General features: G+C 39.1%; 6 protein-coding genes and 1 long non-coding RNA gene across 8 annotated transcripts; 1 reads left to right on the top strand and 6 right to left on the bottom strand.

Moving 5' to 3' along the window:
- Positions 1-58: 58 nt before the first annotated feature.
- LOC106447012 (B-box zinc finger protein 25-like) lies at positions 59-1,549 on the top strand. 2 transcript variants are annotated; one of them, XM_013888859.3, is made up of 3 exons: positions 59-580; positions 772-1,065; positions 1,144-1,549. In XM_013888859.3, exons 1-3 carry the CDS (start codon positions 398-400, stop codon positions 1,381-1,383), a joined length of 717 nt encoding a protein of 238 aa, XP_013744313.2. In that variant the 5' UTR covers positions 59-397; the 3' UTR covers positions 1,384-1,549. The 2 variants fall into 2 exon arrangements, with proteins under 2 accessions (XP_013744313.2, XP_013744312.2); XM_013888858.3 differs by having other exon boundaries at positions 78-580; positions 1,141-1,549.
- On the bottom strand, positions 1,525-4,299 carry LOC106447011 (probable fructokinase-1). Its single transcript, XM_013888856.3, has 4 exons — positions 3,807-4,299; positions 2,512-2,844; positions 1,888-2,004; positions 1,525-1,796 (listed from the first exon to the last, which is right to left on the bottom strand). Exons 1-4 carry the CDS (start codon positions 4,206-4,208, stop codon positions 1,668-1,670), a joined length of 981 nt encoding a protein of 326 aa, XP_013744310.2. The 5' UTR covers positions 4,209-4,299; the 3' UTR covers positions 1,525-1,667.
- Positions 4,300-6,124: 1,825 nt separating this feature from the next.
- On the bottom strand, positions 6,125-9,387 carry LOC125608271 (pentatricopeptide repeat-containing protein GUN1, chloroplastic-like). The gene is made up of 4 exons (XM_048778371.1): positions 7,349-9,387; positions 7,023-7,239; positions 6,741-6,925; positions 6,125-6,564 (listed from the first exon to the last, which is right to left on the bottom strand). The coding sequence occupies exons 1-4, from the start codon at positions 9,253-9,255 to the stop codon at positions 6,279-6,281; spliced, it is 2,595 nt and encodes an 864-aa protein (XP_048634328.1). The 5' UTR covers positions 9,256-9,387; the 3' UTR covers positions 6,125-6,278.
- A 1,546-nt stretch (positions 9,388-10,933) lies between these two features.
- Positions 10,934-11,842, bottom strand: LOC106447025. Its single transcript, XM_013888871.3, has one exon. The coding sequence runs from the start codon at positions 11,632-11,634 to the stop codon at positions 11,065-11,067; it is 570 nt and encodes a 189-aa protein (XP_013744325.2). The 5' UTR covers positions 11,635-11,842; the 3' UTR covers positions 10,934-11,064.
- Positions 11,843-11,849: 7 nt separating this feature from the next.
- Positions 11,850-13,219, bottom strand: LOC106447024 (putative B3 domain-containing protein At2g27410). Its single transcript, XM_013888870.3, has one exon. It carries the CDS (start codon positions 13,053-13,055, stop codon positions 12,429-12,431), a length of 627 nt encoding a protein of 208 aa, XP_013744324.2. The 5' UTR covers positions 13,056-13,219; the 3' UTR covers positions 11,850-12,428.
- A 1,352-nt stretch (positions 13,220-14,571) lies between these two features.
- LOC106368426 lies at positions 14,572-15,819 on the bottom strand. The gene is made up of 2 exons (XR_001274043.3): positions 15,256-15,819; positions 14,572-15,015 (listed from the first exon to the last, which is right to left on the bottom strand). It is a non-coding gene; the product is annotated as an uncharacterized LOC106368426 (long non-coding RNA).
- Positions 15,820-15,957: 138 nt separating this feature from the next.
- On the bottom strand, positions 15,958-17,627 carry LOC106447020 (F-box protein DOR). Its single transcript, XM_022718849.2, has one exon. The coding sequence runs from the start codon at positions 17,621-17,623 to the stop codon at positions 16,406-16,408; it is 1,218 nt and encodes a 405-aa protein (XP_022574570.1). The 5' UTR covers positions 17,624-17,627; the 3' UTR covers positions 15,958-16,405.
- Positions 17,628-17,643: the final 16 nt, after the last annotated feature.

The following is a 17,643-nucleotide window of genomic DNA, read 5'->3' as shown; positions in this document are numbered from 1 at the left end:
GTTGTGTGAAACACTGTCCACCAGATTTTGATACTACACTAAACACGCAGAAAGAAAAAAACAATAGTGTTTCTTTTTCTGTGGACAATGTTAAGTGAAAGAGACAGAGAAGGAAAGAAGCAACGTGAGCCGCAGAACCAGAAGAAGAGTGGAGCCTACAACTAACTACATGGCCCAGCTGTAAGAAGCAAGGATGTGGTTCCTTTTGATACGCAGAATCATCATGAAAAATCTTCTTTATCTTCTTCTCTTCCCACCTTATCACTCCCTCCTCAACTTGAATACTAACCAAAACTGTTTCTCTTTCTTTGCTCTCAAGTTTCGTCTCCATTTAGACCAAGAGAAGAAACACAAAAGGCAGAGACCTCTGTTTTTCTTGTGAAGTGAAGAGAGAAAGATGAAGATACAGTGTGATGTATGTGAGAAAGCTCCTGCTACACTGATATGTTGTGCTGATGAGGCTGCTTTGTGCGCTAGTTGCGACGTTGAGGTTCATGCAGCCAATAAGCTCGCTAGCAAACACCAACGCCTTTTTCTTGACTCTCTCTCCACCAAGTTCCCTCCCTGCGACATCTGCCTTGTAAGTAAAAATAATCTCCTCTTCTCCTTTTGTCTGATTGTCTCTCTGTTCATGTCTGTATTTGTAAACGGGATCTCCAGAAATTTGTTTAGTTATTAGTTAGCAAAGATTTAGAGGTTAAGGGATCTCAAGAAACAATATGTTCAAGGTTTGCTTAGGTAGTGATGTCTTTCTTGTGTGTTGACTTGCAGGAGAAGGCAGCTTTCATATTCTGTGTTGAGGATAGAGCTCTTCTCTGTAGAGACTGCGATGAGGCGACCCATGCGCCTAATACTCGCTCTGCTAACCACCAGAGGTTCTTGGCTACTGGAATTCGAGTCGCTTTGAGTTCCACTAGCTGCAGCAAAGAAGTGGAGATGAATCATTTCGACCCACCTAACCAGCAGATTCTCTCTAAACCAACAATTCAACAGTCTGCTGCTCCATCTCCTCCATGGGCTAGCGATGAGTTCTTCCGTTACTCTGATCTTGAGTGCAGTAACAAGGTGAGAAATGGTTTACCAAATATGTGAGTTTTTGCTTGTGTTAACATGTTTATGTGAATCACTTTTTTGCTTCAGCAGAAAGAGCCGCTTGATCTTGGTGAGCTGGACTGGCTTTCAGAGATGGGTTTCTTTGGGGACCAGCCTGATCAAGAAGCTCTACCGGCAGCTGAAGTTCCGGAGCTTGCGGTTTCACATTTGCCTCATGTTCATTCCTACAATAGACCCATGAAGTTCAATGTTTCCAACAAGAAGCCCAGGCTTGAGATTCGGTATGATGATGATAATGAACATCATTTCCTTGTCCCTGATATAGGCTAAAGTCTTGATGAAACTAGATAATATATATATAGCATTTGCTTCGCATATGTACCTACACACACTCATCTTTTGCCTTTGCCTTCCTTTCTCTGTGATCTGATTCAAACCAGTAATATATGTATTGGCATGTTAGTCTTAAACTTTGAAAAAACTGTTCTTATTATTAGCAAGGGATGCATTAAATTGAAACATATATGTCTTTAAACAAAAAAAGAGAGAGAAAACAATAATACATAAGGGAACACACATCACATGGAGAAAGCTTGAGAGTTGTTTTTGTTTTTTTACTTCCCTTCAAGAAAGCTGAGAACTTCAGCATCGGTGGGAAGAGCTGGAATAGCTCCTTTCTTGGTCGTGGTGATTGCTCCACAAGCGTTTGCGAATCTTAGCACCTTTCTCAATCTCTCTTCGTCCTGTTTCATTACATAAATGAAGTTTAGAACCTTATATAACTATCATTTTTAACCACAAGAGAATGAAAGCAATATTGAGTTGGGTACTTACCTCGAGAATGGATTGATCCTCAGCTATCTTGTTTAGGAGAGCACCAACAAAGGAATCTCCAGCTCCGGTTGTATCCACGGCGTTCACATGGAAAGGGTCAACGGCTCCACGGAATGTCTACACAGTTTTTAGTGAAAGTCAGAAAAGTCATTGACGTAGTAAACAAGTATACGAACAGGTTCCATGTTCATGTGATTAAGCAAATAAGAAAAAGCTTAAGTAACAAAGAACCTTAGAGATCACGACTTTTATGACCCTTAATTGATTACTTGACCAGTAATAATGTTTTGGAGGGTCCACGCGAAGCAATTTTTTAAATTAGCAGTTGGTGAGATCTACCAAACCAACTCATAACCCACCCAATATTAAAGTAAATAGCACAAAATGATTCCTGAATAAATTTTATATATTATCCCTCTGTTTTGTTCTTGTTCTGACTAATGTATTTTAATACGTTTCTCGAATCCTTTCCAAAAACATGTTAATATAAAAAGTAATTCCTAAATTATATATTCTATAGACACTACTAGTTTTGCCTTATGGCATCACCTCATGGACACAACCAAGAGACAACTCATGTTAATGATGATTATTAAATTAATGCACTATGTTTAGTGAGTTTACCTTGGCGTAATACCGGCAGCCCTTTTCACCAAGAGTGACAAGCAAGAGCTTCAAGTTGGGATGCCACAAGGACATTGCGGTTTCATCATCGACCTTGTTGCTTCCAGTCAGAAACTCGAGCTCGACGTCGCTGACCTTGATGATCTCAGCCTTGTCCCAGATGCTCATGATCTGTGTCTTGGCTTCTTCGTTTGATGGCCACAGAGGCTCCCTGAGGTTTGGGTCATAGGAAAGAATGGCTCCGGCTTCTTTCGCCACTTCCATGGCCTTCAAGTGAGCTGACCTACATGGCTCCACTATTAAGCTTATTGATCCGTAGTGAAACACTTTAGCCTGCATAATTGGTCATCAAAATTACGCTTTAAACAGTTTTTTTTTTTTTTTGAACACACGCTTTAAACAGTTTAGTACACCCGAAAACTCACAAAATAACACCAACTTTATCCATAAGGAATCATTATGACGGGGACCCATTCTAATATATGATCCTGTGTGTTTCGAATATTAACTACGATGGGGGGTCAAATCAATCAATATCAAACTGTTGAAGAAAAGCAAAAGGTCCTGCCATTGATATTATTAGCTGTAAAGGTAAAAACATAATGTTCAAAAAAAAAAGGTGAAAACATTTAAGCAAAAATATTCAACCAGGAGATAATTTCACCATCACCATAAAGATGGACTATACACCTATGTTGATACATGAACATTAACTGTTGATAATATGGCCAGTCCTAAAATTAATACGACTTACACAATTGTAGACTAGGAACTAAATAATCAATACATATATATTATTTTTTTCTGAAACTTAATCATATATATTTTTCTATCAATTTTGTGCAAATAATTGATACAAATTAACTAATTAAATGGCAGAACAGAAATGTTTCATACACTAACTAGATCACATCAATAAATCAAAAAATTCACATAAAATTCAATTCAGATCAAGAAGAAGACAGATTTAGTTCACTGCTAAACTACTTAACAGTAGATACAAAACATCACACACCTAATTTCCACAAATCTTTTTTTTTTCCTCTTTCATATTTCGGATAATAAAAACAAGAAGACAGTGACTTGGGAAAATCACGTGATAAAACACGTGGATCTATGCACATACATGGGAGAAAGATCAAAGAGACAAAAAGACCCGCGAAAAAAAACGCAGTGAGACTAGAGAAAAAGTCACGGTCCGTGAATTTAGCATGGACACACATATATCCACAGAGAGATAGATCATCTTCTACGTTTCTAAATCGTGAAACTATTTAATCAGAGAGTTTACGTACGGATCTGATGAGGTCGAGGTCGAGTTCATCGGGACGGAGGAGCATGTCGGCGCTGGGGTTCCGGTAAAACATAAACACCCGATCTCCGTCGGCACGCAACGTCACGAACGCTAACGCCGTTCTTGCTCCCGTGTCGAAGTTAATCCCCTGATCAGCGACGCCGTTCTCCCTCAGGATCCCAGCGAGCATGTGTCCGAACTCGTCGTCGCCGAGCTTCCCGACGAAGGCGGATCGTCCGCCGAGACGCGAAACGGCGATGGCGACGTTGGCGGGGGCGCCGCCGGGAGCTTTGAGGAAGCCTGGAGCTTCGGCGAGCGAGACGCCGGATTCGGTGGGGACGAAGTCGATGAGCATCTCGCCGAAGCTGACGATGAGTCCTTTCTCGCTGTTGGATGCAGCCATTGGAGAAGAGGACGAGATCTGTGGGATCGTTTAGATCAAATCGGAGGAAGTGAAAGAGAGAATAATATAAAATGAAGAGGGAAGGAGGATGGTTTTATATAGAGGGACGACGACGAGAGTTTTGTAACTGGTGGAGAAGGAAGTGTAATCATTTGATATAATAAATGTTTTTATGGATTTTTTTTAAAACAAATATCCATAATCCAGAAAATATCAAAATGTTATCTTCCAAAAACACGAGTTTCTCTAATGAAATGCAAACAAATCGCTTCAAATCTTGATTACCTTTTCAAATGTTTGCCTGAATCTTTGATTTTATTTTCTCTTAATCAAGATTAAAAGTCCAAACGTCGATGATGACCACTAGCTAGAGTAAATAATAAACTTAGTACAGATAATATATCATGATGTGTGATATATTTCTTGTGGGATGATGACAAAACACCAACAACATACTCTCACGTGTTCGAAATTGTATTTATTCTCGGAAAAATGAAATTTTAATTCAATTGTACCAGTTTTGTTATTTATATAAATATAATGGAATATATTAAATAAAAAAGATTTTCTTAAAAATAAAATCATTTACATTTTCTTAATCAATGATAAAAATTTGGAAATGGGATGTACCGATTTCTGGATGATAACATTTAGTTTTCAACTTGTTGAAATTTTTATTTTATATGACAATACCTCGTACGAGTGTTCAATCTGGATATCGGTTCGGTTTCGGTTCGATTTTTTCGGTTTTTCGGTGTTTCGGTTTATAAAAAATAGCTACCATATTAAAACCATATTTAATATGGTTTGGTTCGGTTTATATACCGTCGGTTTTCGGTTTATTCGGTTCTATACCAAAAAACCGTAAATATATTTATCTTTTAAAATTTTTTGTGAATTTTACTTTATAAGATTAGATACCGACTTTAAATTTAGTTATAACATGGCGATATTTTGGTTTTTAAATAATCTATTTTTTATTTTACTATTTAAATAATCAGTAAACATATTTAGTTAATAACAGTAAAAGTTTTATAGAATAAAAGTAAGAAATATCAGTAATACATAATACTATTAAATAAAAAAGTAAAAAATATATTTTTTTAATTTGATAAAAAAAGTTTTGAACTTACAATAAAATATTAAATAACTAAAATAAACATTTAAGTAGGAAGATCATACCGATAAAATAAATTAGGTATATATTATTAATTATATTATATAATTTACCTATACTTATACTATTATATTTGAATTGATCGGTTTATTCGGTTTATTCAGTTTGATCGGTTTATATACCAAACTATATTCATATATCGCGGTTTCTTAAAACTGACATCCATTCGGTATATTCGGTACTACCAAATCCAAACCATTTTTTCTATTTCGGTTCGGTTTTAGTTGGTTTGGTTTTACCGGATTGAACACCCCAAATACGTCGCAAAGTTGACAAAAAATATTTAAATCTAAAACAAAATGAAATGATTCACGTTCAAATAAACTAAGTGAAGCGTCACTGGCTGGTCGGTTTTGACAGGTTGTATTAATTTGATATTTTATTTATGGATAACTAATCATGCCAATACTAAATAATCAGTGGACTCCAATATAAGAAACACAGCAATTTAAAAATCTAAAGATTAGTCTGAAATTTGATTCGTTATTATACGGTTTGATAAGAACCATTTCACATGATTTTGTGTGTGTAGCTTGTTACGAATCATTAGCACAGACTTCCAACATTATTGGGAACTAAACACGGTTGTTTTGGACAGTAGAGCTACAAAGGAAGAGGCTGCAAAGTGAGAAAGGTTTGTTCTTGTTCTTCTATTGATCTTCCTGTTGTGTTAGCTAGGTGGTTATGTGATCATGGAGGACTAAGACTTTGATTGTGGCTGATTCACCAAGACTTTCTATGATTTATCTAGATGATAAAACATTTTTTTTGCTCAAAATACAATGTGTTGCTTTGTTACAAAATATTATCACACCGCAGAAAACACCACCATTGTTACAAGTTACAACACATACTTGGCGGTGTCATAAATTTGTTTACATAACATAGTACAACTACAAAAGGAGAGGCTGCAAAGTGAGAGAGGTTTGTTCATGTTGTTCTGCTGGTCCCCTTGTTGTGCTAGCTTTGGTGGTTACGTGGTCATGGACGATCAAGAGCTTGAGCGTGGCTGATTCACGCAGCCAAGTTGCTACCACTGAACCGCTTGATGTGAACCGTCCCATGTTGCATTTCGAGAGGTAGAACGGTGCATCCATTCCCCTCAAAAGCGCTTCAACCGCTGGCCTTAGTGCTGCATCTCCAACCACTTTGCTGTGTTTCCCCCAACCAGTCAATATACTGCCACACAAAAACATATCAAACAACCATAAATGAGTATCTCCAAAGTAATCATGATGTAAGACTAATAACTTAAACCTTACCAAACTGCTTGCTACTATCACAAGACAATCTAGCATCTACTTTGGCATTAGTACAAGATTCTAACTGAGAATTAAAATATATGAGTCGTATACCTCAGCAATTTGGGCAACTCATGACCTTCATAGACAATGGAGCGTATGTTAAGCAACCAAGCATGCACCATAGCACGTGCAGCACCAGAAGACATAAGGTGCAAGTCCAAGCAAGACTCAGACCACACATTCTCCCAAACTTGTCTAGATCTTCCCTCAAGCGCCACCAGTTGCGCTCCTCGTTTCTACAAACAAAAACGTTTCCAAAAGTAAGCCTTTACACTAATAGTAACGCTTAGAAACTCCAAAACTCAGCCTCAACGATAACGGTTTGATTTTTACCTGACCAAAATGCCAAAGCATGTCGGTAAGAGCATTGTAAAAAGCAGCAGCAGTGGAACCATCCATTTCGTTTACTTTGTCGAATAAGCTCTGAGCCTGGAGCCACACATTCTCTCTGTGTCCCTTGAGAAGTCCATGAACAACACCATACACCTGATTATCAAACAGCCGGAGCTCCTCTAGCAGCACCGATGCATCTTCAAATGAGTTGCATCGACTAACATCGATACACAAACACGTCAACAAAAATAAGACTCCTCATCAAAATGCCACCACACAGCGAAACCACATAGATCTATAATAACATATCCAAGACAAGGACAAACCTGCAAGCATTAAGAATGGCAGAGAAGGTAACAACATTTGGTTTAATTTCCAGCTGATGCATCTTGCGGATAACTTCCAATATAGAGGAGAGCTCATGCATACCCTCCTTACAATCTTTCTTCCCTCTGTTACTACTCTCTATCGTTAACTTCCCAAATATCTGCATCACCTGATTATCCTCTGTTACAGCCAATTTACTTAAAGAAGAAGAAGGCAGCAAAGAGGACGATCCAACTCCACCGTCTCCAGACTCAGCCAAGCACTCCACAGTCGCAGACCGACCAAAAGCATCGATTATAGAATTATAAGTCACAACATTAGGACTAATCCCTTCCTTAGTCATCTCATCAATCAAAGACACAGCAGAACCCACCAACCCATTCTTGCACAACGCATCGATCAACGCACTGTACAAAACAACATCAGCTCTCAACCCCGCGCCCTTGAACTCCTTAAATATCTCCATCGCCTCTTTGTACAACCCTCCTTTCGAGTAGACATCGATCAACGTGGAGTAAGTGAGCAGATTCGGCGTCACGCGCTCACGTTTCATCTCAGCGAAAACGTTCTTCACTTCGAGGTAGTTTCTCTGCTTCCCGTAACCTCCAAGAAGCGCGTTGTAAGTCACCACATCCTTCTTGATCCCCACGGAAGCCATCTCTCTCAACACATCCAACGCTTCTTTCGATCTACCAAGCTTAGTGTATATCGAAAGCAGCGTGTTGTAAGAGACTCTATCCAACGCAATGCCAAGGTACTTCATCTCGTCAAACAAGTTTAGAGCTTCATCGAACCGCCCTGCCTTGGCGAACCCGTCGATGACGGCGCTGTAGCTTACCACATTAGGCATGATTCTCTTGGAAGGCATCTGGGAGAGTATCTCGAAGGCCATATCCATCTTCCCGCCTTTGCAGATCGCATCCAAAAGCGTGTTGTAAGTGAACACGTCCTGCTCGATCCCTCGCTTGGACATCTCGTCGAAGAGGTTCCTCGCGGCCTCCCACAGCCCTCCTCTGCTGCAAACAGCGAGGAGGGAGTTGAAGGTGATCCTGTCGGGCTGCACGTTGTTCCTCTGCATCTCGTACAAGAACTCTGCCACTTGTTTAAACTCCATCCCTCCTTTGCCGCACGCGTCGATGACGGCGTTGTAGGTGACGAGGTTGGGCCTCAAGTTGTAGCTTTTCATGGAGGTGAAGACAGAGATTGCTTCCTCGTGGAGCCCGCTTCTCCCGAAGGCGCTGATGATGGCGGAGAAGGCGTAGACGGTGTTCCCGTAGCCGCCGGATAAGGCCTCTTCGAAGACTCTTTTAGCGATGGAGACTTTGCCTAACCTACCGAGAGTACCTATCATGGCGCTCGCTAACTTACCTTGCTCGATCTTTCTCCTCTCTCTGAGGACGGCGAACTCGTAGAAGGTGACGGCTTTGTCGCACTCGCCGCGGTTCCCGAGCTCGCGGAGGATGAAAGTGTAGTCGTCGGAGCCGCGGAGTTCGAAGCTCGAGATGAGAGATTGGAACGTCTGGTCCTCTCCGGAGAATGTAATGGCGGTCCGGAGGGCCTCTTCGGCGGCGGAGCTGTGGCGGGAGGAGGAGGTGGTGGTTTTGGGTCGGCCGAAATGCATCTTGGAGACGAAGCGGGTGGATCGGCGGCCGGAGAAGTCGGAGGAGTCGGACTTGGGGGTTTGTAAAGGAGGAAACTTTGAGAGGTTTGTGGAGGAGGGGGAGGAGGCGGCGACTGAGACGGCGGCGGAGGAGGAGGGGGGAGCTGAGGTGACGGCGCGGCCGTTGCGGGGGTGGGAGGGGACGCGCTGGGGAAGCCATGGACGGTGGGTGGGGTTGGGTTGTTGGCGGATCTGAGGGTGGGTGTTGGTGGTGGTCATGGAGCGGTGAGGCGGCGTTGACGCCATCGCGAAAAGGGAGGAAGGGGAAGAGATAAGGTGTAACAGTGACCGGGGAGATAAGGCTTTCGTTACGTTTGGACTCTTTCTCTCCTTATCACCTTCTTCCACAAATCCATTTTATATTTACTTTTTTTTTTCATTTTTGGTTTGGTTTCGGAGTTTATTAGGTTTAACAAAAGTCACCCATGGCTATTCTCGTTTATTTTCTCACTAATTATTTCATTTTTTTTGTGTTTTCCAGTATTTTTTAAAAAAATATGTTCTTTAATATTCTTTACATTCTTTTTTTTTACATTTAATATTTTCATTTTAAATTTTAATATAGAAGTTTCTGAAAAAAAAATGATGGGTCTAAAAGATTTTATAAGAAAGAGTTTAGCTTGTACAACTAACCAAAGTCACGTGTAATAATTCTCTTTTATTTTCTCAATGGTTCTATTTTTTCAATTCTCTATGTTGTCTTAAATTTTTGTTTTCTCTTAATTTATTTATTTTTACATTTTCGTTCAATAAATATTGAATTTTCTGAAAAGTGATTGTTATATATATTAAAGGGCTTATTTGCCAAATAACCAAAAAAAAAAAAAAAAATTAGATTTTGGGAGAGAGAGTAGAGAGAGATAGGAAGAGAAAGTAGGAGAGAGGGGGGATTTTGGTTAGTTAGTGTATTTGTTTTTTTTCATGTATATAGGGTGCAATTTTCCTGTGTATTAAAAAAAAAAGAGTTAAGTTTATACGACCAACTCTCACCAAATGAGATAATAACCCAACTACCTATAGTCGAATAGAAGATCCCATGAGTAATTGTCTCACCTAATATAGTAGCAAAAATGATTTTTTTAACTCTAGACCAATCCTAGATTTGCTGACGTCATAGAGACTTGAAGAATTTCGGACAATGATATCCGCGTCAGCAAATTCACCAGCAGCAAGTTACATGCTTTGAATTACTTGTACCTTGGGTCACAAACTGATCATAAATCTGAATTACTGCAACACAAACTTGCAAAAGTTTCTATTGTTGACATTCTGGTCGCAAATTAGCTTATGTGTTCGGTAAGATCACGAACAGTTTAAGTGACTTACAAAAGTAAGATAAAAGTAACAAGAGCTAAAAACAAACCGCAATTCAAACAAGAGTAGCTGAGAGAACAAATACAGAGGATTGACTATTTCACTTCCTCAAGACAGAAAGGTAAAGCTTTTCATAACTAACACGCTTATGTACAAAAAGTTACAACAGCTAAAACAGCCGCAATTCAGACAAGGAGAAACAAAAAAAAAAACACGAATAAACTCACAGGATCCAACCATTGTAAGAACTGCCCTCGGAAAGAAACCACAAAACGAAGTAACGATGGACAATCAAAATCAAAACTATCTGCCATCTCAAAACTTTCAAACCTTTTTGTTTATTGTAAAGGTCTTAACTTCATCACTAAATTAATAATCCCTCCGTTTCAATATATATGATGTTTTAGATAATTGTTGTTGTTTCATAATAGAGGATGTTTTCACATATCTAGGTTAAAATTGTGTAGCCAATTGTGTTTTTACTATTTTTGTTTATAATTAAATAAATTAGTTTTAAATTATATTTCAAAGATTTTTTGTTTATAAAATGCAATTTCTTAATATGGATGCAAAGAACAAAAATTTCATCTATTATGAAACAGAGGAAGTATACTATAAACCTCATTGTATAACAAAGACAGTTTGTTTCCTGTAGAAGCAAAATCTCACTAAGTAAGAACATTTGACTAAACGTCACGAAAAAATACAAAATACAAAAAAAAACAGTCAAGTCTTGACACTCTACTTGTTCCCACTCATCATCTCATCAGGAATAACTTTAAGATGCTTCCTCTGCTTAGACTTTGCAATCTTCTTCAACGTCTTAGGGTTCGTAATCTTCTGCAACTTGGTCCCCGTCCTCAAAACATTCTCCTGCTTCCTCTTCTCCCTCTCCTCCTTCTTCTTCCTCTTCTCCACCTTATTACTCCTAATCTCCTCCTTGAGCTCACTCATCCTCTCCCTATACGCTCGCTTGATCTCCCTCCCCCTCTTCATCTCCTCCAGATCCGGCCCCTTGTTCCTCACGAACCTCCCCGACGCTCTGTGAGCTCGCGGCAGCTTCCACGGCCGTCCGGAGACTTTCCCGGAGATCACGCCGTCGTAACTCGGTCTCTCGATCGCGACGACGGATACAGGCTTGTCTGGATCTTCCGAGGAAGCGACGGCGCTGCGTTTCGCCGAAGGAGGTTGGATCGAATCGATGTCCATGGAGGCTTCGGCGGAGGCTTGCTCTTGAGATTCGCACTTACGTTTGAAGGTTTTACCGCCGAATCCTTCGTCGAGGCACCGTAAATCTACGGTGCAGGCCATTTTCTTCTTCTTCTTGTTTGAGAAGCTAAGTGATTGTGGCGGTGAGGTTTTGAAGGAGTTAAGGGTTTTCGAGAATTTATATGAGTGGATGGAATCAGGTTTAGAAATCCGGTTTTGAGTCTCCCGTCCAAATCCAACAATTGAACCGAACCGGATTCTCGATGTAAATCAGTTACCCTGGTGTGAAAATCAACTCCGAGTTAAAAAAAAAGAAAGTTATTTGTCGTAGGATGGAGATAATAAACATTTTGTATCGTTATAAAGTTACATCTTTTTAAAAAAAACTGATTACCCATTTTAAAAATATTTATAACCCTAATCTAGTTAATATATGATTAACCAACTTATTTTACAGGGTACAAGTAGATCATATTTTAACTTTACACATATCAATGGGTATTGTCATATTTTAATTTAATTTTATGAAATTTTATTTTCAGGTCTAACTTATTTTCCACGTTATTCCAATTACTATTTGTTAATAAATATCCATTCAAGAACCGATATTTTCTGAAATTTGGATTTTTAAGTGTCCAAGAACCTGTTATCTTGGGTATCAGGTAGTTTATGTAGATTTAGAAACTTAAGTTGAGAAACCTCCATAGGAGTTGCTCTTGTCCAAGAACCGAAAAAAAATTAAGACAACCTGAAGAAGAAATAAATCAACCTTATTGTGTAAAAACCCCCACAAGTTTTATTTTAAAACAGAAAAAGGAAGAAAAATAAAAGAAAATCCATAATCGACTGAAAACCAAACCCTTCTTACTTGTGACTTAAGCACTGGTGGTGTGTTATCAGGAACGACGAGAGCTGCTCTGACCGGAGTGTTTAGATTCTCTTACCAGAGGAGAGAGAGCCAAACATAGTTTTCCTCCTCCATATCGGAACGACCATATCACAGTGACGTCGTCGACCTTAAACTCGTTACGGTCAATCACATTGTTCCAACCACCAACAACTACGTAGTTCCAATTTTCACCCATCTTCCACCTCCTTAATTCAACCTCATGCCTTTTTGACAGAGGATCCACCAAGACCACACTCACGCCTTTTTTACCGCCTTCTGTACGAGTACTTTTCCCCGGTTCTGGCGCCGGTTCGTGTAGGATTGTTGTCTCCTCGTCCGTCAAAAAATCCGAACTAAGCAGTTGGTTTATAGGCATTGAGAGACGTGACTGTGTTTTGCTGAGATCGCTCGCGTGCAGTTTCTTCTTTATGATCAGTTTTGGATCGTGTGCGTTCTTTTCTTTCATCATCACCATCATAAGCCACTTGGGTGGTCGTGTCGAAGAAGATTTCTCCGTGCCACTGGCTCCCTCTTTTTCTTCTAATACCTTTTTCGAAAGTTCTGCCAACATATCCAGCTTCCAAAACTTATTATCATCAGATTTCGCCGTTGGGATGGATTCTTTTGAAGACATGTAAGTAACGGAGCAAAGAAGCTAGCAGGGAACCGCGAGTTGTAGACAGCGTTAGATAGAAAGATTAGGTTTCTTTACATGCAAGCAACCGAGGTAAATAAAGAGAGAGAGAGAGAGCCAATGTAATCTTCTTAAATAACATATTGTTAGTTTGGTTCCTAACAGGATTTGCTCTTTCTCTGCTCCTAATCTTACTAGGATTAGTCAAACCACGGCATAATTCTATAATCTTTTAAGAGCGATTTGCATAGAAAATATACAATAATAATGAAATTTGCAAGAATGGAAAAGAGTGGTGGAGCCCAACATTGTTAGGTGTGAAAATACACTGCTAACCCTACCACTTATATCTCTCTCATTCTCTTTTTAAAATAAATAAAATAAAAATAAATTAATTCTTTCCCGATAAAGGAACGTCGGCACAAACATACATTCTGATATCGAAGAAATGTCAGAACCCTAGACAACCGGATTCAGCAAAAATGAACAAGCATAAACACAACAAAATCTTGATCAAAATCTAAAGAGAGGAGATTATAGCCCGGGAAAAAAGACAGAGGAGCTATTGCCCCATCCCCGACGAACGCAAATGGGTATTGGATCCGATGACCTCGCAGCTTCTCGGCAGCCGGTGTGTTTGAAACCGTACATCGATCCATCCACGATTAGTCTTCACCAAAACAGCCATCCCTAGAGTTGCCTCGCGCCCCGACCGCCGAAATCTACAAGAGACCCGACTCTCAAACTCCCTCTGCCAAGTTCAGCTGCTGCCTTGCCGTCACACACATCCTACAGCACCGCGCACAAACCCTAAGGTCTACCGGCCAAGAAGAGCTTCAGCGTCTAAGAGGGAGATTTCCCGGAGAACAGCCATCCCCGAGACAAGCTCGTCGACACAAGAATCTTCACAGGGACGGCGTAACAAGAAGACCTTAGTCCCCATAGAGACTGTTCATCGCACAAAGATAATATAATAATTAGCCAGCTAATATGAATTATTAATGTTTACCTGTTTGTTAATTTAGCGGGCTAACATTCATTAACATTAGTTAGTTTAGCCGGCTAACAAATGTATTTTTATGTATTTGAATCAAATATTTTCACGCAGTATATTTGTTAGTTTAGTCGGCTAACATATATAATATGTTTAGGTATTTGTTAGTTTAGCCGGCTAACATTCGTTTGTTTAGCCAGCTAACAAATATATTTTAACGTATTCAAATCAAATCTTTTTATGTAATATATTTGTTAGTTTAGCCGGATAACATTCGTTTGTTTAGCCGGTCAACAATATATATAAACAGTTATTTACTAACAAATAGCTATGTTTACCGGCTATTTGGACACTTGAAGAATAATTTATTTTATAAAAATATATAATTTAAAATAGTCCATGTACGATCGGTGAATGGTTAAACTTTTTGAGAACATCAATCATAAGTTAGCAAGGTTATCCTCCGACATAACCGGACACTCAATGTTTTTAGCTGGTTTTAATTTTTTTGTTATATGGCTATTTGAACAATTGACTGTCTTTAGTTTGAAATGGCAAAACTCATGTTCCAAAAGATGCATGTTTTACTTCAGAAGATCTTCACATATATCACAGGAAGCCAAACATCCTTGGCAACAAAAAAAACATGATAAGAAGAAGCTCGTTGAAACTCCTCTGCTCCAAAATTGCAAAGCAATGAAACCCTTCAGAGATAGAACCATCACATGCTCAATATTTTTGCTCAAAAAAAAGAGAAGAAAAGAAAGAATCTTGATCACAAAAGTTACTAAAGGGATGTTGAAAAGCACTATTTTTGCGGCAGAGCTCTTTCCCACTGTCCGGAGAAGTCCACACACGATGTTCCTTGGATTCTCGTAAAAGACGTACTTCGCGGCGGTGCTTTTGGGGATGTACGTGATTGAGAATTTGAATGATGGTTCCAGAGATTAACACATCTTCAGAGACCTGATCAAATAAAACATCAGACAGAAATGAAAAAAATATTTATCTGAAACAAAATCCACAAAAAACTAAGCAAAAGGTGTAGATTCCTAGGAGACTGAAGACGAACAGAAAACAAAGCAGAGGAATAAACCCAGTAGTAATGTTCCAAAAAAAAAATTAATAATAAACCCAGAAGCATTTGTTAGACCTTATATTGGAAATTTCTTCAATTCAAATTATAAAAGGTAGGACAAAGCTTACCATCGTAAAATCAGACTAACGAGGAAGAAACGACCGATTAGAGGACCCGTCAAACGTCGGTTGCAGAAATATCAAGGAGGTGAGAACTCGAGGAGATTGTGAGAAAAAGGAAACGACGCTACGGAGAAACCAAAGGGATTGATAGAGATGCCGGTGATGTTTTGCGAGGAAACTAGATAAAATGGTCAGCGGAGTAAACAAGAAGGTTCGTTGATCAGGAAGTCGAAATGTGACTGTTACAGATGTGATTGGAAACCTTAATTCGGAAGAACTTGGAGATCATGATCTATGAGGTTTCTAGAGAAAACAAGATGAAAAGGGAAGATGAGTGAACAGTGATTTTGAGAGAGAAAGGAGAAGTTACGGTTTATATTAAATGCATATAATCGGTTATCGTGTTTGTCTTGACAAGCTTTCTCACGCGTACGTAATATATATATACAGAGTGTTTATATATGTGTAAAAACGTAAGTGTTTAATTACGGAGTAGGGGCAGAATTGCCATTAAAAAAAAATACATCATCGATTAAGTCAATTTTCCATAGCTGCAAAATAGTCAGTTATGTTTGTATAGGAGTCCCAATTTCTCATCTTTTAATTTTAATTCTGGCTTTCCTATTTTGTATTTTTTTCTTTTCTTTTCGAAATCGGGGGTAACAAAATCGTGGCTAGCCAAAATAAAAACAATGTGTTTATACCAAGTGTAGGAAAACTTCCAAGTTAAAAGAAAATCTATAGAATTCAGTGACAATAGAATTTCTATGTATTACTGGTCGCAACCTTCAAAAGTGGGTATTGAAAGAGAACTACTTATTACATAGCCTTGATTCAGTTCATGGCGATTTGATTCATATTATAGCTATAATTTTTCATAGCTAGAGGCAAGTGAAATTAGTGGTTCACGTAATTACATATATAGTGTCACAAGTAGAAAAGTGTTTCTAATATATCATTTAGAACAACCATTGCTCCATACTGAACAAGAGGATAGAGAAGATGAATACCAAAACAAAACAAGACAGAAATAGTCCTCCGATAAGTGAGAAGGCTAAAATAACACAAAACCATTGGAAAGACAAGGGCTCTCTTATATACTATAATGCTTAAATTGAGAGCTTAAGAGCCAGCCTCCTCTATAAAGTTTTTAAAACTATTTCAGAATCTTCACGTCCTCTACATGGTTCAGAAAAGTGTCAACTGTATAACTCCCCTCTAACTTTTCCAGTCCTTGGATTTCAACTCGTCTTATAGTTCCCCTCTTCAAATTGTAGTAGTAAACATAGAAAGGCTCGCGGAATAAAGATTTGGGACACAAAACAATTTCATCTGCACCAGTCACACCTACAAAGTATAAGTTCTGACCTGCACTTATATGCTTCCACAGAGGAGGTAATATGTAAATATGCTTGGACCATTCATGTTTTTCGGAGTCTTGTAGAACCCACATCTCAAAACTTCTAGTAGTATCATAAATAAAATGGTAGTGAGATTGCGAGATGACTGACGCCAATTTACCGTTGTAGTTTACCAGAGTTGCTCTAGGGTGCACTAATCTTTCCATTACTTTAACAAAGTTGTACTTCTCAGACCTAACATCAAAGCAAACTATGATATCGTCACCATTGGAAGAATTTTTGGCCTTGGCTTTGAAATACAAAACACCATTAATGCATATATTACGTGGCCCTGGATAACCATATTGGGGAATGCCACATTCAATCCTTCTCCATGCCAGTTTATCAGTTCCTCCTAATGTCAGAACTTGATGATCTTCAGCTTTTGTCACTTGCGAGGTCATTGCCAAAGCCTTGTGTTGCTTCTCAATCGGATCATACCCTAAAAAGCATCTTATCCAAATACGCTTCCTTGTCTTCATTTTGGGTAAGGTAAAGGATTGACCCGTGCTTGGGTTACATATCACCCACACACGCCTTGGTGTTTTCTGTCCCTTTATAACCCGAAAATCGTCAGTACAGACAAAACCACTAACAGCACTACAAAGGCTGGGGCTATCAAAGGGGAAACTCATATGATAATTGGCAACTATAGTAGATGAGTTCTCATCAGGATTTTGAGGCTGAGGTGTAGAGAAGTAGAACATTACATCATTTGTAAATTGTTTTTGGCAGGCGAACAAGACCTGTGGCCGAGACAAAGAACTGGCCAAGAACGAGTCCGTGAAATCTAGACGGACAAGTATAGAGGCCAAGAGCTTTGATACACAACGACATCTGGCTATAGAGTTCAGAGGCAACCTCAACAATATCTCGATGATGAGATCAATAGAGATCGGAGATGAGTATCGTGAGTGGCATCGAAGGATGGTTTGAGGGTTCTCCGAGACGTCGTTGTACCGTGGTGATTTCATGGCTGGAGTAACTTGCGTTA

This window comes from Brassica napus, chromosome A4 (assembly GCF_020379485.1).
Source record: "Brassica napus cultivar Da-Ae chromosome A4, Da-Ae, whole genome shotgun sequence".
NCBI lineage: Eukaryota > Viridiplantae > Streptophyta > Magnoliopsida > Brassicales > Brassicaceae > Brassica > Brassica napus.
The sequence above is the reverse complement of the archived record's forward strand: the minus strand, read 5'-3'. Positions and strand labels throughout refer to the sequence as shown.

What these genes read in the sequence shown, in the direction of transcription:
- LOC106447024 (XM_013888870.3), bottom strand. Translation starts at nt 13,055, where the DNA reads ATGTCTTCAAAAGAATCCATCCCAACGGCGAAATCTGATGATAATAAG.
- LOC106447025 (XM_013888871.3), bottom strand. Translation starts at nt 11,634, where the DNA reads ATGGCCTGCACCGTAGATTTACGGTGCCTCGACGAAGGATTCGGCGGT.
- LOC106447020 (XM_022718849.2), bottom strand. Translation starts at nt 17,623, where the DNA reads ATGAAATCACCACGGTACAACGACGTCTCGGAGAACCCTCAAACCATC.
- LOC125608271 (XM_048778371.1), bottom strand. Translation starts at nt 9,255, where the DNA reads ATGGCGTCAACGCCGCCTCACCGCTCCATGACCACCACCAACACCCAC. An exon ending in TGCTTTGGCATTTTGGTCAG is followed by an intron (nt 6,926 to 7,022) that starts GTAAAAATCAAA and finishes TTTTGTTTGTAG; the next exon opens with AAACGAGGAGCGCAACTGGT. An exon ending in GAGTTGCCCAAATTGCTGAG is followed by an intron (nt 6,565 to 6,740) that starts GTATACGACTCA and finishes TTTGTGTGGCAG; the next exon opens with TATATTGACTGGTTGGGGGA.
- LOC106447011 (XM_013888856.3), bottom strand. Translation starts at nt 4,208, where the DNA reads ATGGCTGCATCCAACAGCGAGAAAGGACTCATCGTCAGCTTCGGCGAG. An exon ending in ACCTCGACCTCATCAGATCC is followed by an intron (nt 2,845 to 3,806) that starts GTACGTAAACTC and finishes CCAATTATGCAG; the next exon opens with GCTAAAGTGTTTCACTACGG. An exon ending in AGGATCAATCCATTCTCGAG is followed by an intron (nt 1,797 to 1,887) that starts GTAAGTACCCAA and finishes GTAATGAAACAG; the next exon opens with GACGAAGAGAGATTGAGAAA.
- LOC106447012 (XM_013888858.3), top strand. Translation starts at nt 398, where the DNA reads ATGAAGATACAGTGTGATGTATGTGAGAAAGCTCCTGCTACACTGATA. An exon ending in CTCCCTGCGACATCTGCCTT is followed by an intron (nt 581 to 771) that starts GTAAGTAAAAAT and finishes GTTGACTTGCAG; the next exon opens with GAGAAGGCAGCTTTCATATT. An exon ending in ATCTTGAGTGCAGTAACAAG is followed by an intron (nt 1,066 to 1,140) that starts GTGAGAAATGGT and finishes TTTTTGCTTCAG; the next exon opens with CAGAAAGAGCCGCTTGATCT.